The sequence below is a fragment of the Siphateles boraxobius genome, unplaced genomic scaffold, assembly GCF_051911475.1.
Source record: "Siphateles boraxobius isolate OS27281-9 unplaced genomic scaffold, OSU_SipBor_1 12, whole genome shotgun sequence".
Classification (NCBI taxonomy): Eukaryota; Metazoa; Chordata; class Actinopteri; order Cypriniformes; family Leuciscidae; genus Siphateles; species Siphateles boraxobius.
Window position 1 is genome coordinate 305,001 of NW_027508722.1, and position 24,812 is coordinate 329,812.

The window sequence follows — 24,812 nt, forward strand, 5'->3', positions numbered from 1 at the left end:
GAGAGAGAGAGACAGAGAGAGAGAGAGAGAGAGACAGAGAGAGACAGAGACAGAGAGAGAGAGACAGAGAGAGAGAGAGAGAGAGGGAGAGAGAGAGAGAGAGAGAGACAGAGAGAGAGAGAGAGAGAGAGAGAGAGAGAGAGAGAGAGAGAGAGAAAATCAATACAATTTCACAAAAGCATTTTTTAAGCTTTTCCAGTTAGATCTTAATTCCCACTGTAAAAGCAAACGCTCCTGTGCTATCACTTCTCTTCCATGTTTGAAGTGTTCCTTCATAATAATTTTTTTATTATTATTATTCTGAAAGTTTCAACTTTTGCCTGCAGGGTTTTACTTTTGTACAGCTTTGAGTTTTGGCTCTCAGATGTTGCAGAGCCGAGCAGAGAAAAATATATAAAAATATATCAGGTTTCTGAGTGACACAAAATTAAACCAGTGATTGCATATTCAAATATTCATTCAAAATATAGGCTGCTTTCATGGGTTCTGCTGATGTCGTAATATTTTCTATTTCTATTAATAACCGTGTCCCAAAACATACATTTGCATTTTTTGTTTTGATTTATGTTTGAATTCAAAATTGCTATCTTAAATTTCTATGAATACTATTTTTACACTTCCAAAGCCTTGCTTTGACATTTAGTTTGCAACGTTCCTTTGATTATGTGTCCTTTTTGTCTCCTGAAGTACAATAGAATGAAGATTACAAAAAACAGGTGTTTGCAATTAAAATATCAACCCGAACACTTTCAGTTCTGCTAGTTTTCTGAAACTTCAGCTGTGGTATTATTTCAGCGAGCAGACCTGGAACGACAAATGTTAATTTAACGTTTTATCAAGAGTAATCAAAGAGCGCTCACACTTGTTAATTTTCCTGGGTCACTTTAAATGTTTCATGGAATTGAGCCAACAATTATCCGTGATTAGCTACGGTTTCTTACGTGACCTCCTTTAAAAAACCATGAAATGCCATTTAAACCGAGTGCTAATCGTGATGTTAAAGTTTCATTATTTTGAGACCGCAAACTGCACACACACACACACACACACACACACACACACACACACACACACACACACACACACACACACACACACACACACACACACACACACACACACACACACACACACACACACACACACACTACGAAGAAAACCCAACTCAGGCTCATTTGAAATGCATGGCTTTGCCTACATTTCTGTCAAACTGCAAAACTATACCTACACACACACACACACACAGACACATTCCACAGGAGTTTTCAGCTGAAATTAACACTAATGTTCTGTTTCACACACATTATGATTACAGAGGAAAATTATCAATAATGAAAGACTTTTTTCTTTTCTTTTTGCAAATTACTATGTGATGACCTCAAAACACTTTTAGTCTAGTAAACTAAACACTTTGTAGTAAACTTAAAGTAAATCTAATCTCACCATCACCATGATTTTTGGAATGACTTCTCTTGAAGTCAAAAAAAAAAAATGTTTTAATCACATAACATCGGTTAATGGAAACGCTGTCATTTCACAATAGCTTTTTATTGACATTTAGAAAATATTGCAAAAGTTTAGCGGATGGAAACGTGGCTATTTATAACTCCTCTAGTGAACATACCTTATGAAAAGTGCAGTGAAATGTACCTGGGCCAACGTATTTTTAGAAATGTAGGTAGAGTCACATATTTCCAATGAGCCTCTTTTGCAACCTCGTATCCCACAATGCAACGTGCTCGACTTGACCAGAGTGAAGAAATGAACACCATGCAGCATACTGTTGTTTGGAAAATGTATATTCTATATTCTTTTAAAAAATACAATTGGCAGTTTCTAATGAAAAGTATCCAGAGGTAGTAGGCTAGCGTTCACGTACAGTAAAACGAGCACAGCTGTGGATAATAAGTGCCATAATCCAGTGTACACAGTGACTGTTTAATCTAGGAAGTGTCAGCTGTATCACTCCAGTCGCTTATTCATTCTTGTGCAGTCCAATGTTGAAGCCAATTCCCAGTCACTTTCAATTATATTGAGAGACACCAGGGAAAATAGCGTTTGAAGGGGGAGGAACAATAACAGGTGCTCAAGGTTAAGAGAAGAGCGCCAACACCAGCACAGCGTAGTGTGAAGCTGGAGAGTGTTCCTGTAATGGAGACGAGACTCGGGAACATGTCCTGGACGTTGCTGTCAACTGGACATTGAATACTTTCTGTTCTATTCTTTGCGGTTACAGCAACACACATTTTGTAAATTTGTCATTTTATACAAAGTAAGTGTGTTGCATAGGGAGGTTGAATAAAATCATTTCAGTTTAAGGACATAACAGTATGCAATATGATACATTGTGGATTCAAATTAGCATGCAGATTCAGTTTTGCCAGCGTTGGTTATTTTGCACAAAATAAGCACAGGGCAAATTGTTTCTGCTTGATCAGCGAGCATTTTTATCCAAAGCAACACATAGCACATGTATTAAAAGTTCAGTCCTGGAGTAGCATGAGATAAATGTCTTAATCGAGGCCATGAAGGTGGAAGCTCATCAATCTCTCGTTGTATTGCATCATCCTTTCAGATATTAGCCTGGATCTTGAACTGCTGTCCCACCACACTATTCATCAACATTAACCCCCAAAAACATACTTAAACATACAATTCTCAGCACTTCCCAGCTGAAATGAACACTTGTAACAGTAAAAAAACGTACTCGGTTACTAACGTAACCTCGGTTCTCTCTAGAGAGGGAACGAGTACTGCGTAATATCTTACGCTATGGGGAAAACCTCTTTTCCACGAGATATTGAAGCCAAAAATTATCCTTTAATTTTGATTAATGTAAAACGCTGTGCGGCAGCGTGCAGACATAGGCAAGACGGCTCGCGCGCCTATTGGCTGCCCTGCGGCAACAGCAGCAAGCCTATCGAGAGAGGCCCTGCGTGACGTGACATCCAATGGGGGTGCTTCGCGCCCATTTCGTCGCCTCCCGCCAGAATAGGCGTGGCCTTGGCCTATAAATACGCTCGACAGGCTGATACAAACTGGTTTTCATCGCTGAAGCGAACCAGCGCTGTTGTATGCACGGCAAGATACGCAGTACTCGTTCCCTCTCTAGAGAGAACCGAGGTTACGTTAGTAACCGAGTACGTTCTCTTACGAGAGTATCTCTCGTACTGCGTAATATCTTACGCTATGGGGAACACAATGTAAGACGCCGTGCGTACTGGGATCCGACACCAAAGTCCCAAGGGCAGTAGCCCGGGGCTCATATAGTGCATAATCACCGTAGACTCACAGAGAGTCGGAGAAGAGAGGCTACCAGCATCATTCCCCATGAAATAGCATCCCATAGGAGCTAGTTATGTCAACAGTATATCCCGCAGACAGGGTGAACGCGTTCAGCCTGAACTGGGCAAAAGTACGGGCTATTCAACACCCATGGAGCTGTTCCATCGATCAGTGAGCGATACTCAATCAAAACTCAGCATTCTGCGCCGGCGCAGCGGGACAGATAGTACTGAATTCTAGACCGACAGCAGCTTGGCCTGTAAGGCAGGAACCTCTAGGTTATAGAACCTTATAAATGTAGACGGCGAGGCCCAGCCCGCCGCCATACATATATCATGCAAGGAAATCCCACTAGACCACGCCCACGAAGAGGCCACGCCTCTCGTGGAGTGCGCTCTGACACCCAAAGGCCACTGCAGGCCCTTAGAAGTGTAAGCCAGCGCTATGGCATCGACTATCCATCTGGATAGGCTCTGTTTTGATGTGGCCAGTCCCTTGGAGTGTCCGCCAAACAAAACAAAGAGCTGCTCGGTCTGCCTGAAGACAGACGAGCGGGACACATAAGCTCTCAGCGCCCTGACGGGGCAAAGGAGATTAGCATCCGCCTCCTCATTGTTCACCGGGAGGGCGCACAGGGAAATAACCTGGGCCCTGAACGGTGTGTTGAGGGATTTTGGCACGTACCCGTGCCTTGGTTTGAGTATGACTTTTGAGTCATTAGGCCCAAACTCCATACAGGACGCGCTTACTGAAAGCGCTTGTAAGTCCCTCACGCGCTTCATTGAAGCAAGAGCCACAAGAAATACCGTTTTGAAAGACAGGTGCTTCATGTCTGACAAATGGATTGGCTCAAATGGGGCACCTTTCAGGGCTTCCAGAACCGTAGAAAGGTCCCACATAGGGACTGAGGGAGGTCTGGAAGGATTCAGCCTCCGAGCTCCCCTGAGGAATCGCACGACGAGGTCGTTTTTCCCCAATGACTGGCTAGACGTCAGTTTTGCAAACGCCGTTATGGCCGCCACGTATACTTTGAGCGTGGACGGGGTTCTACCCTTATCCAGCAGCTCCTGAAGGAAGGAGAGCACGTCCGTAACCCCGCAGTCTACGGGTGAAAAGCCCTGAGCTTGACACCAGGTAGAGAACACTGACCATTTCGAGGAGTAGAGCAGTCTAGTAGACGGGGCCCTAGCCTGCGTGATCGTGTTTAACACTCCCTCCGGGAGGTTAGCAGGTACCCGTTGATGGCCCACACATGTAGGGACCATAACTCCGGGCGAGGATGCTAAATCGAGCCCTTTGGCTTAGAGAGGAGGTCTCTCCTCACCGGTATCAGCCACGGGGCAGTGCTGGTCAGCTGCATCAGGACTGGGAACCAGGTTTGGTTCGTCCATAGCGGAGCCACGAGCAGCACTGGGCATCCTTTTTCCCTGATTCGTTCCAAACTTGAGGCAGGAGCGAGACGGGGGGAAAAGCATAGAGTGGGCGTCGGGGCCTTACGTGGGCCAGCGCATCCCTGCTCTTGGAGAAAAAGTTCGGACAGTGAGCGTTTTCCTGGGACGCGAACAGGTCCACCTGCGCTCTGCCGAATGTCTCCCACAGCAGTTGGATCGCCTGCGGGTGCAGCGACCATTCCCCTGCTGGGACATTGTTTCTGGACAGTCTGTCTGGTCCCAGATTCAGGTGACCAGGCACATGCGCTGCTTTCAGTGAAAGCAGGTTGTGCTGAGCCCAGTCCAGGAGGCGTTTCGTCAGCCTGTAAAGGCTTCGGGACCTGACGCAGCCCTGGTGATTTATGTACGCCACCACTGACATGTTGTCCGACCGGACTAAGACGTGGCGGCCTTTTATCTGGGGACAAAAGCGCCTTAGCGCGTTGTCTACTGCCAGCATTTCTAGACAGTTTATGTGTAGGAGCTTCTCCCATTCTGACCACTGGCCAAAGAACGGTCTGCCCTCGAGCAGCGCTCCCCATCCCGAGGTGGAGGCGTCCGTGGACACCACCATCACACTCGAGGGAGTCCCCAGACTCACGCCTGACTGGTACCAGTCGGCTTTTTTCCAAGGTTTCAGAGCCGAGACGCATTTCCTGTCGACCCTGAGGCGAAACAGACCAGCGGCCCAAGCCCCGGGCGGAACTCGTGCTTTTAGCCATAACTGCAGTGGGCGCATGCGAAGCAGGCCCAGCTGAAGTACTGAGGATGCTGAGGCCATGAGGCCCAGCATTTTCTGAAACCGTTTGATCGGGACTATAGAGCCGCGGCGGAAGGATTTCACGGCGCGCTGAATGTTCAGTCCTCGCTCCGGCGACAGACGTGCTGTCATAGACAGCAAGTCCATCACTGTTCCCAGAAAAGAGATACTCTGGCTGGGAGACAGCGAACTCTTCACCCAATTGACTGTGAGACCCAGATTCTCGAGATGCTCGAGTAATGCGGTCTTGTGTTCTATGAGCTCTGATCGTGATCGAGCTAGAATCAACCAGTCGTCCAAGTAGTTCAAAATTTGCATGCCCTGAAGTCTCAGGGGTGCGAGAGCCGCGTCCATGCACTTCGTGAATATACGGGGTGCTGGGGACAGGCCGAACGGTAGGACTGTGTATTGATATGCCTGGCCCTCGAAGGCGAATCTCAAGAATTGCCTGTGACGTGACGCAATCTGTATTTGGAAATAGGCGTCTTTCAGATATATTGACATGAACCAGTCTCCCTGGCGCACGTGCGCGAGGATTTTGCTGGTTGTCAGCATTTTGAACTTGCGTTTCAGAAGCGCTTTGTTCAATTGTCGCAGATCTAGAATGGGTCTGAGACCCCCGTCTTTTTTCGGTACCAGAAAATATCTGCTGTATACACCCCCTTCGCTCTGAGCCTGAGATAAAGTTTCTATGGCCCCTTTGCTCAGTAGTTTCGCTATTTCGGTTCGAAGTAGATGAGATACTTCGTTGTCCACCGTGGTTTCGACACGCGTCGTGCAACGGCGGGGACGTCGAGCGAACTGTAGCGAATAGCCTCTCTTTATAGTGTTCAACACCCATTCTGATACCCCGGGAAGCATTGCCCATGCATTCGCGTGGATAGCTAGAGGCAGAATGATATCCGGGCTCTGGCCGCGGCACAGCGGCGGCTGCAGAGCTTCGGTGTGCTGAGACATGAACACTGTGTTTAAAGTGTGTGAGGCGGGGTGCGCGCCGATCATGGCGGGCAGCCTGTTTGCACTCGCTTTCTCTATGACAAATTGTGGAGAGAGAACGAGCGGGACAAACCCCTTAGGGTTCAGCGTGTCTGTGAGTGAATGTGGGGGCGGGACAGCGGGCACATTTACTGCAGTGAAAACACCGTCGGCTTGCGCTGACTGAATATGTGTTGGTTTCGTTTTTACAGAAACCGTGGGACACGCACTGTGTCCCATTTGTGGGCACTGTGTCGTGGGCATATTCACTACGTTTGCACAATCGACATGAGTCGATTTTATTTGTGCTAGCCCTGAACTGTGGCGGGCTGTGTCTGCGTGTGGGAATGGGCACTGTGACGTGGGCATTCTTACAACACTCATAACACCATCGGCTATGGCCGGGACACCAGAAAATACACTCTTTATTGGATTTATCTGGGTCGCCGAAAAAATGGCGTTAATGTGCAGGCAAGCGGGATGTGGGACCGGCTTTGATACTGCGAAATACACTGGAACAGTCACATTGTTTGGAACTGAACGAGCGAGAGGTTTCGGTGGAGTCTGTCCGCGGCGAGACTTAAACACCGTGGGTCTTAGCTGACTGTATGTGTGTTGGTTTCGTTTTACAGAAAACGTGGCACATGCAGTGTGTAGTGTTTGTGGGCATTGGGTTGCGGGCACATTCACTGCATTTAATGCACAATTGACATGAGTCGATTTCATATGTGCGAGCCCTGCACTGTGGCGGGCTGTGTTTGTGTGTAGAAATGAACACTGGGCTGTGGGCATTTTTATTACACTCATAACACCAACGGCTGTGGACGGAATACCAGAAAATACATTGCTTATATGATTTTTCTGGGTCGCCGTGGAAACAGCATTTGTGTGCAGGCAAGCGGGCCATGGTACCGGCTTGTTTACTGCAAAGTACACTGGAACAGTCACGTTTTCTTGGAACTGAACGAGCGAAAAGTTTCAGTGCAAGTCTGGCCGCGGCGAGACTAAATTTTATCTGCTGCGAGAGCTGGGATCGAACACGGGTCTCCCGTGCGATGGCTGTAGGTTTCGCCACTGAGCCACAGGGGGAAACGACAAAAGCTTAAAATAGCTCGAGCACATAATAGAGCGTCATCACAGTTTTGTGTGTGTTGGCGTATGTTTGCAGGCGTGCGTGTTATACAACAGGCTCATTGCTGCAATATTGACATTTTCAGCTGCTCAAACTAAGAGGAGCTGAGAAATGTTTGAGAAATGGATATTGGTCCGGCCTCGGCGGGACAAAAAATACACTCTTTCCTCATTTCGCTGGTGACGCATGCCCACGGGGGGCGGGGTAGCTTTCTTATAACGTAAAGAAAGCTAGCCGCGGTTTTGATGCTGGCCCGTTTCCCTGACGACTCGCGGGCAGAAGGGGGAGATCCACAGAGCTCGCCCAATCCTCACTGTCCAACGCGGGGATATAGCAGCTGGCCTCCTCTACAGATGCAGCTATCTCGTCGTCATTAATGGCGGAAGCGGCGGCGCGCGGAAGCGGAGGCTTACTATCAGACGGCGCGGCTTTTCACTCCGGATCCAGCGATGCAGTAGTGCTTCGCTGAAGAGATGAAAATCGGTTTGTATCAGCCTGTCGAGCGTATTTATAGGCCAAGGCCACGCCTATTCTGGCGGGAGGCGACGAAATGGGCGCGAAGCACCCCCATTGGATGTCACGTCACGCAGGGCCTCTCTCGATAGGCTTGCTGCTGTTGCCGCAGGGCAGCCAATAGGCGCGCGAGCCGTCTTGCCTATGTCTGCACGCTGCCGCACAGCGTTTTACATTAATCAAAATTAAAGGATAATTTTTGGCTTCAATATCTCGTGGAAAAGAGGTTTTCCCCATAGCGTAAGATATTACGCAGTACGAGAGATACTCTCGTAAGAGAACTAGCAAATTGTATTCTATTAACTAGCAAATTATCAATAATGGAAGAACTTTTTTGATGCACAATATTATGTTATGACCTCAAAACAATTTTACTAGAGCGAATGTTTTGTAAAATAATACATATTGGCGTTTGCATCTCTCATAACTAGCTCCATATGTGTGGCTTTTCTAATGTAGTAAACTTGCTCAGTCGTTCTCCTGATACAGCAGTGCACTCGTGATGCGACGGTACGAATCACGTGAAAACGGTTAAAAGACTTAAATGCTAAAAGCTAAAATGACATGGTAGCTTTAGCAAATTATTTATTTTTAATCATGTTTGCTTTTTTTTACACTATTGGTTAGGTTTAGATGGAGTACTATGAAAGCTTGTTTCCACTACAGAATAAAAAATAAATAAAAAAGGTAACTGTGACTTTTTAAATTCGCAATTCTGACATTTTATAGGAATTGTGTGATGTATTCACAATTATGATAGTGATATAAAGTCGAAATTACGAGTTATAAAGTCAGAATTGCGTGATATAAAGTCACAATTTTGAGATAAAATGTCACAATTATCTTTTAAAATGTTTTATTCTGTGGTGGAAACAAGTTTTTATTGGCTACAATAAAATGCTTAATATTTGCGTGATATAAAGTTGCAATTGGGAGATTAAAAATATTCTTTCAAAGCAGCTTCACAGTAATGAATCAAATATTAGACAAATTAAATGTTTGCTCTAAAGGGACAATAGTGTCATTTTTCAGCTCAAGTCAGTTCAGTGTTGATTCAGTTCAGTTCAATAACTGTGGAAAGTTCATTCAATAATGAAATGAGTTCAGTTCAGCTATAAGCATCACTAATGAATGCAATAGTGTCGTACTGACCAACAAACCAGAGTGATTTCCCAAAATGCCAACCATGGGCGTAGGTTTGGTCTCAGCTTTGGTGGGGACATCCATCCCCCCCCCCCTTCCCCCCATTCTATTCTTAAAAAAAAAAGTCCATTAGATTAAACTGGGAAGGGTCATAAAACTTGCATATTGTTATCCTAGGTTTACTGCTTCTATTGTTCTCAATTGTAAGTCGCTTTGGATAAAAAGTGTCTGCTAAATGAATAAATGTAAATCTGTTGTGGTTTGATGTGGTCTTTCCTGCATACAAAATGGTAAATTAATTTTGTAGTCTATCCTATAGCTAGCAAGTTTAACCCTCCTACCAGATATTGTTATTTGGATATTATCAATCAAGTAATGATTCATTATATTTGAATAACCAACAGTGTTAACTTTCGCCTTTTTAACATTGCCAACATGTTTTTCCAGCACATGTGTCTAGCAAGTAGGCTACCTTCACAAATACATTACATAAACAGAATGTAGAAACGAAAAATGTCTCAGATGATCCATTGTTTATGACTGCAAGATTCTAAGTTAAGGTAGGCTAATTAACATTCATTGACTTCGTAGCATTCTATCATGATAGCGCGACTTCTATGAGTCTATCCGTGCTCCACACCCCTAATTAATGCTCCTAACCTTGAAAGATTGCAGAAGCTAGGTTTAACTGTAACATTATCCTGGGTAACCAGGATCACCACTTAATACTATTTTCCACAGTAGAATCTGCATTTGAAAGCCTGGTCAGTCACTGCTACTGCTAGTTATTTGTGTGGCTAGTTATTTTTGCCTACTTACACTCTGCTTTATGAAAAAGCTTCGTATGTCCCCTTTCTTCTTCTTGGGTGACATAGCTGATCTACAAAGTACAAAAAGGGGCAAAAAACGGAATATTAAAATGTTTTACTCTGGCCTTTGTATATGGCAGGCAGAGAGACAGCCCTGGTAACTTACCATCGGCGTCGTCACGCGCGCACACACGCACACACCACCCGCTCGCTGCCAGTGAGTGCAAGCACAAAAAGTAGTCCCGGCCCGCGCGTGTAGCCTGCCTGTAAGATACCCCGCCGCCAATCAAATTACGGCGTATCTTGTACTGTCGTCGTCCTGGCCGTTGGAATCGATCCAAATGCAGCGCAAATATCAAACTGACAGTTCAAAGGAGCTTGCTAAATATTGGTGGGGACAAATTTGTCATCTCAAAATATTGATTGGGACTAGTACCCAGCGTCCCCCCCTAAACCTACGCCCTTGATGCCAACACATGCTGAAAAATAGATGCATCTCTTTCAGAAATCAAGAGTGTCAACATTTGAGAAGATGTGGGCTTTCATGAGTAGCAGACAGAGCACATCGTTTGTCAAATCCATTGAAGACGGGATTCAGAGAGTGTTAAAGTCCGACTACGCCCTGCTTATGGAGTCCACCACCATTGAGTACGTAACGCGCAGAAACTGCAACCTCACGCAGGTCGGCGGCATCATCGACAGCAAAGGTTACGGCATCGGCACCCCGAAAGGTAAAACCACCGTTACTACACAAACTGTTTTGATTCTGAATGCGGATGAGCCACAAAATAAATGGTTATAATATGCTAATGTGTGCTGACCTTTGACCGTGACTCTACTTTCTAGTCTACGCGATTAGGAATATATTTATTGGTGGAAGAATTAGTGTGTGTAGTTTGATTTATATTTTAAGGAGAGATATACCTATATATAGACATATTTTGGGGACAAATTTGAACCCAGAAGTGAGCTAAATCTGACAAAACCTCTAAGAGACATCCTTATGTTTCTGAACCTAATGACATTTAATTTCAGGACTGAACTTCATTCAAGTTTGTTATAAATGACTGGATTGTTTTCATGTCTTTCACATTGTTAAAGTAATGCCTGTGAATCAAAAATTGAAGTTTGGTGGATCTGACCTGTGAATATGCAAAGCAAGACATTGGATCAGTAGATGATGTAAATATCACAAACTGAACTCTTAGCTGAATTCATAAGACTTAAAAGCTACATAGTTTGCCGTGTTAAAGTAATTTTACATGCCTAAAGCCTAGTGTGACTGGAACTTTACACAGTATTCATTAAAAACTGAGCATGAAATAGAGTGGGTTACACAGTGTGCGTGTGTGTGTGTGTGTGTGTGTGTGTGTGTGTGTGTGTGTGTGTGTGTGTGTGTGTGTGTGTTTAACGCATTGTTGAAATGCCTCTTCTTTTAAGCATGGAATTGGTGTCAGAATGTTAAAGCATTCTTGTTTAATTGCTGTTTTCTCAGTACTTGATATTCCAATGTAGATTCTGATTAGGGCTGCACAATTAATTGCAACGAAACCGCAAAGTGATTTGCGATTATTTTATGCGCAGCTCGTCAGTGCAGTGCGGCTGATCAGTAGTAAATGCTGCTTCATCTGAACGCCAGAGGGCGCTCTCACGCAGACACGCCAAATATACCCCTCCGCAGAAGTACAATAACACACATCATCCCAGGAAATCCCAATCAGGCATCATCGCTGTAGCTGAATAAACATAAGATTTAAACGCCTTGATTGTAGATTAAACATGACTTATAAATACACGACTGCCTTATTGTGTGTAAGAACCCACATCATATAACAGAAGGATGCTCATCTGTCGTTATGAAGTGAGTTTGGAGTAAAGCATGTTATTAAATGTTGTCTTTTGTTGGACAGGAGGTTCATAAATGATTCTTCAAATGCACACTATAAGTGACTCAAACTCGCAGTGCTTTCAGATGGAGCAGTGTTTAAGAGACAAGCTGTGCATAAAAAACAATCGCAGCCTTTGAGATTTCAAAATCCTGATAAGCCAAATCGGTTTAAAGTGGAAATTGCGGTTAATCGTGCAGCGCTAATTCTGATTTCTGAATGACTTGATTCCAGGCTCGCCATACAGGGATAAAATCACGATCGCTATCCTGGGTATCCTGGAAGATGGCCGTCTGCACATGCTGAAGGAGAAGTGGTGGAGCGACAGCAACTGTCTGGAGGACGAGCGCTATGAGACCGGGCCCATGGGCATCCAGAACCTGGGTGGCATCTTCATCGTGTTGGCATCTGGGCTGGTGCTGTCCGTGTTCGTGGCTATAGGAGAGTTCATCTACAAACTGAGGAAAACTTCAGAGCGCGAGCAGGTGAGATGGACTGGAAGTGGAAACTATAATGTCATAGACTGATAAAGAGTCCAAAAAAAAGGATTACTTGAGGTGTTACTAAAGGTCTTTGCACACTGAGTCAGAAATGTTCGCATGTTAATAAATAAATATGACCTAACCTCATATGACGTTTTGTCTGTCAAAAACGTTTTGGATCGGGTTCAATTTTGTGCGTTTTTCGCATCCGTAGCAAACATCTTGAGAGGTGTTTTTACAATTCAGAGCCACCGTACAAGCGAATGCCAAAATCCTCTTCAGGATCAATTGTTTCATGGAAATTGCTGGTCTTGTTTTTAATATTTGGCTCCAGTATCACTAGTAAAGCATCAAACTTTTTGAATCTCTATAAGATTAATACGCATCAGACTCAGTGTACAAGGTTTTTGTGCGTGACAAATTTTTAGGATGACCCTTGTAATATATAATGTAATGTATATACTTTTTGCATTCCTGGATGCTTTTGGACCTGGTGGGACGTAAGCTTTTTAAACAATCATGACTTAATATTTCACTATACTGTGAAGATGGTGAGTCAGCAACGTCAACTTCATCTTTGCAGCCAACACTGACTCAGAAAACTACGGTGGCCGAGAGAGCTCAACGCGCTGCAACTGAAGAAAACACATGCAAATAGAAAAAAAACACCCGCAAATTAAGAAAACATCTTCATCAGTTTCACAACACATGTGTGCTCCAAACACTCACAACACAACCAAATACAGAAACGCGCAGCAAAAGTTCACAACACAACCAAATACAGAAACGCACTGCAAATAACACAGACCACAACGGAAACGTTTCCAGGTGAGCCCAAAAAGTGACGAACCCGGCTGGGATGTGCTTATAGCTTGTGAGCATCCCGATGCCCTGCTCCCTTCGAAGGGCAGACGGCAGAGCCCTTGAAGTGGGCACTTTGCACTGTGCAGGGAACTAGTGTATTATATAGCCGTTTGGAACGCACTTGGTGAAGGGAGCAATGAAAGACAAAGTAATTTCCTCATTATTTTCACCTGGGATGTTCCCATGCCAATGCAGCACGGTGTCCATCAGCTGAATAGCTGTTCTTCTTAATATCTTATTAATGCTGCTAATATAACGGTTGCAAATAAAATTTTTTTTTTATTTATTTATTTTTTTTTTACAAAAAAGCTTTTACATTTACATTTACATTTAGTAATTTAGCAGACGCTTTTATCCAAAGCAACTTACATTTGAGGATTAAACCAAGCGAGTCATCATGGAGAGGCAAAAACAACGCAAGAAGTGCTCAGAATACAAAGTTCAAACATTGCTCAGAGTAGCATAAACCAGACAAGCGAAGATTTCAAGAAAAAGAAATCTTTTTTTTTTTTTTTTCTTTTTTTTTTTCTATGTTAAGTGCTCACGGAAGAGATGAGTTTTCCAAAAAAAAAGTGTATTTTAAATATAAATTTATAAATTATAAAAAACTTAAAATATGTGTTATATACCTGTATGTGAGTGTCTCAACTTTGAAACTTTGGACCCTGCATTAGCTAACACTTCTTATGAAACTTTTCTTTATGAAAATGTAAACATAACATGACAAAATGTGTACAATGTAACTGATGTACAATGTCCCTCATGTTATTTTTCTCTGTCTTTTTATTTTTTTAATTTATTTTAGTTTTTCAGCTCATTGTTCTCTTCTCATTTGTATTCTGATGGCATTGAACATGTTAATACATTTTGTATATTGTATACAAAGTTGTATGTCATAAACATGTCATCTCTGTATGTTTTGCAAAAAAAAAAAAAAAGGTTCAAAGAAATAAATTAAAATAAAATAAAGTTGACTTTTGAGCTGTAAGCACGTCCCAGCCGGGTTCGTCACTTATTGGGGTCCACTGGAAACATTTCCGTTGTGGTCTGTGTTATTTACAGCGCATTTCTGTATTTGGTTGTGTTGTGAGTGTTTGGAGCACACGTGTGTTGTGAAACTGATGAAGATATCTTCTTAATTTGCTGGTGTTTTTCTATTTGCATGTGTTTTCTTCAGTTGCAGCGCGATGAGCTCTCTCAGCCACTGTAGAAAACACTAGTTTATTAATACATATTTAAAATAACTCTTTGCTATTTTTTTTTTCAACACATTCATAACTTTTGCCAGTGATTTGCGGCAAGCTTTATGTGTGTGCTTGAGTGCGGAATAGACTATATTACACCTATATAATATATATATTTAAGTAACTAGATTAATATAAACGTGTGATTAGTTGAATAATGGCTTAAATAAACGACTACAAGTTGATTAGAACAATCTTTAGTCAGAGGCAGCTCATATATTTTTCAAATACACCATATTGTATCTGATCAGTACTTTTCATTAATGAATGAATGTGCATTTTTGTGAAAATTTTTAAAGTTGAGAATGTTACTGTTTTTACCATGCTATTATTAAATTGACTACCTTCTTATTTTTAAAAATGTAGAGTTTCTTTAAAGTTTAAAATTGTACAAGAGTGATACAAGACTAAAATATAGATACAATCCCAAATCAGAAAAAGTTGGAACATTTTGTAAAATGCATTAAAATCAAGAATCTGTGATTTGTTAATTCTATTTAAACTTTTTTAACTGACAAAAGTACAAAGAAAAGTTTTCCAATGTTTTCACTGACCAACATATTTGTATTTTGTAAATATGAACAAATTTTGATTTTGATGTCTGCAACACACCCCAAAAAAGTTGGGACAGAGACATGTTTACCACTGTGTCACTTCACCTTTCCTTTTAATTACACTTTTTAATCATTTGGGAGTTGAGGATACTAATTGTTGGAGTTTTGCTAGTGGAATATTTGCCCAATCTTGTCTGATACGAGACAGCCGCTCAACAGTCTGTGGTCATCGTTGCCTGATTCTCCTTTTCATGATGGGTCATACATTTTCCATAAGAGACACATCTGGACTGCAGTAAACAGGAGGAACATCCCTTCTGTGGTGCAGAGTGTCTAGAAACCACTCAGTTTTAGCATGTGCAGAATGAGGCTTGGCATTGTCTTGCTTCCCAGGAAAGATGTCATCTTGATTGCAGTTTTTGTCTCTGTACGATCCAAATACATGCCTCTATGTCAATGGTACCTTCACAATAATGCAAGTTACCCATACCGTTTGCAATGATGCACCTCAATACCAGCACAGATGTTTGCTTTTGCACCTGTTGCTGGTGAAAGTCTGGTTGGTCCCTTTCGTCTTTGGGACTGAGAACTCGATGTCCATTTTCTCCCAAAAACAAGCTGAAACATGGACTCATCTGACCACAGCACACATTCCCACTGTCTTCTAGACCGTCTGAGATGAGCTCAGGCCCAGAGAACTCGCCGGCATCTCCACATAGAACTGATGTAAAGCTTTCTCCTCTCGTAACAGAGATTCAAGTGGCATTTCTTAATGCAGAGTCAGACTGTGTTCAGTGAAAATGGTTTTCCAAATTACTCCTGAGCATATGTGGCTGTATTTAATGGATTAGCATGATGGTATCTTGTGCAATGCCATCTGAGGGCTCAAAGGTCACGCACATTCAACAGAGGTCTCCTGCCTTACCCAACACAGACTGAGATTTCTCTGGATTCCCTGAATCTTGTAACAATATTATGTATGGAAGATGATGAAAGGCATAAATTCTTTGCAATCTTGCATCGAGACATGTGATTTTTTTAATTGTTTGACAATTCTCTCATGATATTTGGCACAAAGTGATGAGCCATGACCCATCTTTGCTTAAAAAGACTGAGAAGCACTTTTAACACCCAAACATGATACCCTCAACTATTACCAATTCACCTGCTCATTGTGGACTGTTTCAAAAGAGTTGGATAATCTAATTTGGATAATCTTTTCACTTTTATTTTGTCTCTTTCCCAACTCTTTTGGGGTGTGTTGCAGCCATCAAAATCAAAATTTGTTCATATTTACAAAATACAATTATGTTGGTCAGTGAAAACATTGGACAACTTTTCTTTGTACTATTGTCAGTTAAAAAAAAGTTTAAATAGAATTAACAAATCACAGATTCTTGATTTTAATGAATTTTACTAAATGTCCCAAATTATATATATATATATATATATATATATATATATATATATATATTTTTTTTTTTTTTTTTTTTTTTTTTAATCAATATGTATGATACATTTTATCTGAATATATCATTATCTAAAATTTATAAGAACATATAATGCGAGAATTACCCATGTAAACCATGGAATTTTCAGAAATTTTTATCTACCTTTTCCGTGTCAAAACAGACCCGAATGCGATGAGAGGGTTAAGACATCAGGCTTGAAACTGCAATGCTCTATCAATCACGCAGGGCTGAACATCATGCGATGTCCAACAAAACCTCCCAGAACATCACCCTATCAACCTCCCACATTAGCCCAGCAACTGCTAAAACGCCAGAGCAATCACCCAGAAGACCCTAGCGAATGCCTAGCGAAGCCTTGTACCGTTACACGTACAGAGTAACAGATTTTAGACATGCTGAGATGAAGACGTTAAGCACGCTGACTAAACCTGGGCTATTCACATCTGATAACATCACAGAATAGATCTGCTATTTGAGAGAAGAGATGAATAACCGATCGAACATCAAAAAGCATAGCAAGCAAATCACAAATCACTTCCTTTTTATGTAGACACATCTCGCAGATAAGATGCCAGTGCTGGAGGTTGACATTTAAACCACTTTGATCATGTATTTGAGGGTAAAAGCACGCTCTAAAATTAGAATATTTTTTATCACATCCCACCTCAAAATGAAATATGTTCCTTACTGAACTGGAACATTGTGTTATTTTTCCACACATGTTGGAAGTTATTTTAAGGATTGTTTTTGGTCTCGTTTCGAAGTAGCTATTATATAATTTTGCTTGTCAAAAAAAAGAAAACACATTAACACTGAAGGACATAAAAAGGCAAACATATCAAACTATTGCTTTGCTAAAATCTGTTTTATTGTATATACACAACAGTTGAAAAGTTTGCGGGGCTTTTAAAAAAAAACGGTCCCACTTTATATTAAGTGGCTTTAAGTACTATGTACTTGCATTGACATTAATAATTTGATACAATGGACTTATTGTGTACATACATGTTTTTACATTGTACTTATATTTTGAAAATACCTGCATGTAGTTACAGCTGTAATTAATTTATGTAATTGCATATGCAATTACACAGTTGACCCTTCCCTTACACCTAAACCTACCCTTAAAGATACCCATACCACCACACCTGACCCTAACCTTACCCGTATCACACACCTGACCCTAACCTTACCCGTATCACACACCTGACCCTAACCTTACCCGTATCACACACACCTGACCCTAACCTTACCCGTATCACACACCTGACCCTAACCTTACCCATATCACACACAGCTGACCCTAACCTTACCCATACCACCACACCTGACCCAAACCTTACCCGTATCACAAACCTGACCCTAACCTTACCCGTATCACACACACCTGACCCTAACCTTACCCGTATCACACACCTGACCCTAACCTTACCCATATCACACACAGCTGACCCTAACCTTACCCATACCACCACACCTGACCCAAACCTTACCCGTATCACACACCTGACCCTAACCTTACCCGTATCACACACACCTGACCCTAACCTTACCTGTATCACACACCTGACCCTAACCTTACCCGTATCACACACACCTGACCCTAACCTCACCCGTATCACAAACACCTGACCCTAACCCTACCCATATCACACACACATGACCCTAACCTTACCCATATCACACACCTGAACCTAACCTTACCCGTATCACACACCTGACCCTAACCTTACCCGTATCACACACACCTGACCCTAACCTTACCCATATCACACACACCTGAACCTAACCTTACCCGTATCACACACACCTGACCCTAACCTCACCCGTATCACAAACACCTGACCCTAACCTCACCCATATCACACACACCTGACCCTAACCTTACCCATATCACACACACCTGAACCTAACCTTACCCGTATCACACACACCTGACCCTAACCTTACCCATACCACACACACCTGACCCTAACCTTACCCGTATCACACACACCTGACCCTAACCTTACCCATATCACACACACCTGACCCTAACCTTACCCGTATCACACACACCTGACCCTAACCTTACCCATACCACACACACCTGACCCTAACCTTACCCGTATCACACACAACTGACCCTAACCTTACCCCTATCACACACACCTGACCCTAACCTTACCCGTATCACACACACCTGACCCTAACCTTACCCGTATCACGCCTCGATAGCAGTAAAAGTGTATTACAAAACTTTATTTTTCGATGTAAGTACATAGTTCTTAAAGCCACTTAATATAAAGTGGGACCAAAAAAACGTACTTTACATAACGTAAAGTATATATATATATATATATATATATATATATATATATATATATATATACATATATTTTGATGGATCACGTGACACTGATGACGGTAGTAATGATGCCAAAATTTCAGCTTTGATCACAGGAATAAGTACAATTTAAAATATATTCACATAAAAAACAGTTAATTTAATGGGGTGGTTGATTATTATTTCACTTTATTTAACTGTAGTTAGTGTGTAATGTTGCTGTTTGAGCATAAACAACATCTACAAAGTTCCGACACTCAAAGTTCAAAGCAAAGGGAGATATTTTTTCTGACATAAGTCGCTTTTTAAGGACTACAACAAACGTCTGGTAGGAAGCACAATGAGCTTCTTCATGGGTTAGTGACATCACTAAACCTAAAGTCTACATAAACCCCGCCCCCGATAACGCGATTTATAGATTATCATGACAGAATATGTTAATCAATGACTTGAAGATAGTTAACTCCACATCAGCTTCATAAATTTGTCAGCTTCTACATGTTGTCACTTCTTGAGTCTCTCCATCTTTTTCTGACTCCGGTTTGAACATAAAAGCTAAAGGTTTTTGAAATATTCAGTGCGTGTGTGAGGTAATCAGAGCTGCTAACACACACACACACACACACACACACACACACACACACACACACACACACACAAGCACACACACACACAAGCTGTTGAAGCTCCGCCCTCTGTGCCGGGAGCAGCAGCTCATTTGCATTTAAAGGGACACACATTGAGCGTTTACGTTCACCCTCAAAAAGTGAAAATTTTAACTTGCTAAAAATATCTGTGGGGTATTTTCAGATAAAACTTCACATACACACTTTGTGGACACCAGAGACTTATTTTACATCTTGTGAAAAGGGCATTATAGGACCCCTTTAAATTGTAATAATAGTTCCGAATATTCCAGTTTTTACTGTATTTCTGAAAAAAAGCAGCTTTGGTGAAACCTAAGTGGCATGAGACTTTGAATATTTTTTATTTGCTGACACACTCTGTTACTCCTGGCTTCCGTGCCTCCAGTTAGCACCAACATGTCTTCCTCATCTAATGAACGTGAAAGTACTTACTTCCTCTTCTCTTGTTATCCTTCCCACCCCACCATGTCCCTTTTTTTCCATCAAGAGGTCTTTCTGCAATGCGGTGACGGACGAGATCAGACTGTCGTTCACGTGCGAGAGACGGGTGAAACTCAAGCCCCCCCGCCAGCACCCGCCACCAGCCTCGCTGAAGACAGACGCGGTGATCAACATGCACTCCTTCAACGCCCGTCGCCTGCCAGGACAGGACAACATGAGCCGCAGCACCGCAACGACGCCCGTGTTTCCATGACTTGCCTGGGCGACGGCCAACTGAGGCACGTCCCCGGAGCCGTGCCGGAGAGCAGGGACTACGGCTCCGAGATGATCACGGCATTCACCATCAACCGCAGAGACATCCGACACCACATGGCCAGTCAGAACGGTGGCAGTAGCAGCAAACCAGTTAGTGACCACATCCTCAAACCAATGTATCCCACAATGCCATTGCGAGAGGGAGGCCGATCCGTATCCTTCCTGTGAGAACGAACCACGTCTAGCCAAACGAACCGAGTCTGATGTTTACAAACGGCACTCGAAGACTCGAAGGAGCCCCCCCCACCCCCCTCCCCCCGATCAAACGAAAACGTGTTTCTCATTGGAACCGAGTGAAAATGTGGAAATGAGGCTTTTTTGGAGCATGGCAATAAGCGAACAGACGCGAATGGGAGTTATTTTCTTAGAGTATCATTTTTAGCACATCAAGTTAATTTCAAGAGTTTTTGTGGGTGTGCAAAACAAACGTCTCTGTGAATGCGATGTACAATACAGGTGTGCGTCAGACTGTAGGAACGGTTTAGTTTAATACTGCAGCAGTCATGTGACCTGCTAGATTAGTAGAAAACCTTTAGAGAGTGCAGAAGAACATCCTTTGCTCACGGAAATGCACAAACAAACAGGGTTGATTTCATTCAAGTCACCTAAACGAATTGACAAATGAGTAACAACTCTGTTCGACAGTTTTGAGCAAGACTTGCGGCCATTTTGATTTATTTGTGCTTCATACATTGCCGGCAGATGTTTTTTTTTTTTTTTTTCACAGCGAGATCTAATGGTAATGACGGATAAACACAAGAGTTGCCAAAGATCTGTCGTCCAAATGGATTTAGACACTTGAAACGCAGCTTGCCCTACAGACAAGAGAGCAAGTGACACGTTTGTTAAATGAGTTATTCCTGAGAATCACAGCCTTCGTATCAAGAATACTCACTTCACATGATACGTACAGAGGATTCAACACAACATGCACAGCTTGCCATATATGAAGAGCTAATGAAGGAAACCGTTTTAAGACATACATGAGTGAGAATGTCTCTCGCCATGTATCTATTCAGCTATGACTATATTGGCTTTTGCCATCAGCATCTGCTATGTCAACTTGTGGAAGTACAGAGTTTATAGATGGTGTGGCCTTCGCCAAAACATTAAATCAGAAAACATCTGATTTTTTTATTTATTATTGTTATTATTATTATTATCATCATTATCATTCCATCTTCTACTCTTGTAGTTGTCAGGTTTATTTACCCAAACTGAAAATCACACACATATAGTTCCAAAACCTGTGATATTTTGTCTTCCTTGACACACAAAATCCAATATTAGGCAGAATGCCTGCAAGCTGGACTTTTTACATACAATGAAAGCTGATGAATGCTTTAAAAAAAAAAAAGATAAAAAGCACCATAAAAGTAGTCCAAGATTAGTCTCACACATACTGTAGATATCGTGTAGATTCTGAAAACTCAGTATAATGCACTAGTCATATGGACTACTTTTATAGTGGCTTTATTTTAACAAAAAAATTGTGTCTGGATATATAAATCACAACCCGCTTTTGTTGTATGAAAAAGAGTAGCTCAGATAATCTGGCTAAAATTTTGTTTAGGTTTTCACAGAAGAAAGAAAATTATAAGTATACCAGTTTGGAACAACATGGGGTTTAGTAAGCGCTGACAAAATGTTCGGTTACACTTTATTTTGATAGTACACTTTAGATATTCTACTAACTATAATCAACTTTGCAACTACATGTGAACTAGCAGTCATTAGAGTATTAGTAGATTGATAGGTTAGGGTTCAGGTAAATAGAATAAGTTGACATGTAGTGGACCATCAACATAAAGTGTTACCAAATGTTCAGTTGTGGTTGAATCGACCTAATGGAAAGTTAATGTTTGAATATATTTTTTTTTTTTTTTCATGGTTTCATGCATAAATCTTGTGATCCGTGTGGTCGTCGGAAGCTGAAATTGGTTTCAACACCATTTCAAAACATGCTCATATTCACCTTTCTCTTTATGTATCTGAACTTGATGTTACGATCTCAGATGATCAGGAGACTTTCACATTTGCATATTTAAGTCTTCATCCAATAAAGAGAGTCAACAAAGATGGCTACAGTAAATTGCAATACAAGCATGTTAAACATCAAAAGTGCAATACAGATGTACGGTACTGGACCCACTCACCTCTGAACGTGGCATTTACTGACAGTTCATAGGTAGTTGAAATACATCCGTGACGGTTCTCCATGTGGGAAACCCTATAAACGTTCCCATGATGAGGTGTAGGTGCTAAGAGTCTTCACCCGCTGCCCCCCCTCCCCCCGGCAGCTCGGCCAATCACAGGCCTCCGTGAGGTCAACCTAACAGTGTCGAAAACAAAAGCAAAAACAAGGGAAAAAAAATGAAGCATTTTTGTGTTTTTATGGTGAATTATGTATCGACCAGAATAACTTCATGTGACTCGATGTTTCTTTGGTGAAAGCTCATTGTATATGTGTTATTCAAATTCTGTGTAATTTTAACACTCTCTTGCTAAGTAGGGTATATATTAGATGAAGAGAAAATTACTGTATTTTGCTAAATACTGATGATTTTTACCTGTATTTTTTTCCTCAGCTCTTCTCTTCTTGATAATTTGTGCGATGCAGTATCGAGTGTGATACATGCATATTGTAATATAGAATCTACTCTCAAGAAACAATTAAAATGGAACAATAATTTAAAATCCCAGGCCCGAATTCCAGCACATTCTGTTCCATTGATTGAAGGAGTTGATAGTAAAACTGAGTGATGTATGTGAGATCCTCCAGATATTCTGCAACATAATGTACTCATATCAGATGTATATAAATAAGACGTATAACAGAGAAGAATATGGTGACCGATTCCGTGTCATTTTTTTGTCGCTTTCCATGAACACTCATGGATATTTAGCTTATTTATTTTTCCTTTATTCCTCCCATGTTCAAATGGCTTGATAGATCTGTAGGATTTCTACATTGTCAAATCTACGTCTAATCACTTGCTTATTCTTCAGTGCATATATATCAATCTTTCCTTTTACAAGTTGTCTAAATACAAATGTTACAAATCAGACCCCTAAAGGACATAGAGGAAGGTACATCAGGAATAAAGAATCAAATCAAATGTTAAAAAAATGAAAAGGATAGTTCACCAAAAATGAAACGTGTCATTATTTACTCATAATCTTGGTGGAACACAATAGGAACATTACTCTGCTTTTCCCCCCATACAACGGAAAGAAAAGTTCTTGCAACTTGGGCACAATATTGACTCAAGTTTCAGCCCTCATACAAATTTATCATGAGACTTTAGAGGACTTGAATATCGCACACATGTCATATGAACTAATACATGAATTCATTATTGTTAGACTTGACATATATAGTACATAGAGTTATTTGAGGCCTGTTGCACCAACCCAGTTGTTGGGTCTACACTGGTAAGTTTGAGCAAACTCTGTTTTTTTTGTTTTTTGTTGTTGTTTTTTTGGTCTCCAGAAGGCTAAAAGGCTAAAAGAAGTCTTAAATTGGAGCTTTGATGAGCAAAGTAAGATAACTGATGCAATCAAACATCTCTTGTTCCAAATTAAAGCCGTTTTAAAGATTTTGATGCCTGGATTTTGCTGCTATTTATTTTATTTAAATTATATATTATTTTTATTATATCCTTAATGCATTGCACATGGGTATTTGACATTGAATGTAAAGCTTTTCATGTAAAATATTTCATTAATTATTAATGATAAAATATTTACATATAAGTTAAAAGCTTTAGAGTTAATTTAAAATTACCATGCTTACATGTTTTTTTTTTTGTGAACGTACAGTATATAAATTAAATAAACTAACTAAATTCAATAAACTAACTAAATTCAGTTGATTGACTTTAATTTATTCATATAGCATTGATATCATCTTTCAGCTGCTTTCTCAACAACAGCAGCGTTTCTTCCTGCCTGTGTAATTTTTTTAATATGTTTTATAACGATCTCTTCATCTTCCACACAGAAGTGACTCTCTCCGTGTTTCATGTGACCGAATGCTCACTGAAGAGTCACACTTAAATTTCATGGAGTTGACAGAGCATTTATTGTTTTAATACACCTCTGGACTACTTATGAAACATTTTGTTCTTTTTGGATTTTGGTCATTGGAAGCTTTTGTTGTGTATTGACTTTTCAATCCATTATGGATATTAAATAATGACAGAATATTCATTTTTGGGTGAACTACTCCTATACTTTCAGGCGACGTCACCTTGTGTAGCACTTTGAGGATGTTGGAAAATAGGTGAAAGACTGCAAAATTAATATTGAATCGGATTAATCATACAATTTACACTGTGACGCATTAATTGTAACTAATGACTTAGTATCGTTTCCTGAGTGAAGACCATATTTATCACACATGCCTTCATATCAAACTGATTAAAAACCATGAAGTATTCATTTCTATCTGTATGAAATGCATCACATTGAACATTTACTTTGGCTATTGGATCAATCAATCCCATTTACGGAGCATAAACATCTATTTTAT

At 41.3% G+C, this 24,812-nt stretch overlaps 1 protein-coding gene across 1 annotated transcript in view; it reads left to right on the top strand.

The window, feature by feature from the left end:
* grik3 (glutamate ionotropic receptor kainate type subunit 3) overlaps positions 1-23,125 on the top strand; it is a 182,253-nt gene extending 159,128 nt beyond the window's left edge. Inside the window, exons 14-16 of the mRNA XM_077205783.1 lie at positions 10,553-10,778; positions 12,168-12,418; positions 20,012-23,125. Coding sequence (XP_077061898.1) covers positions 10,553-10,778; positions 12,168-12,418; positions 20,012-20,446 — 912 coding nt within the window. The 3' untranslated portion in view covers positions 20,447-23,125. The remainder of the gene's footprint in view (positions 1-10,552; positions 10,779-12,167; positions 12,419-20,011) is intronic.
* The last annotated feature ends 1,687 nt before the right edge of the window (positions 23,126-24,812 follow it).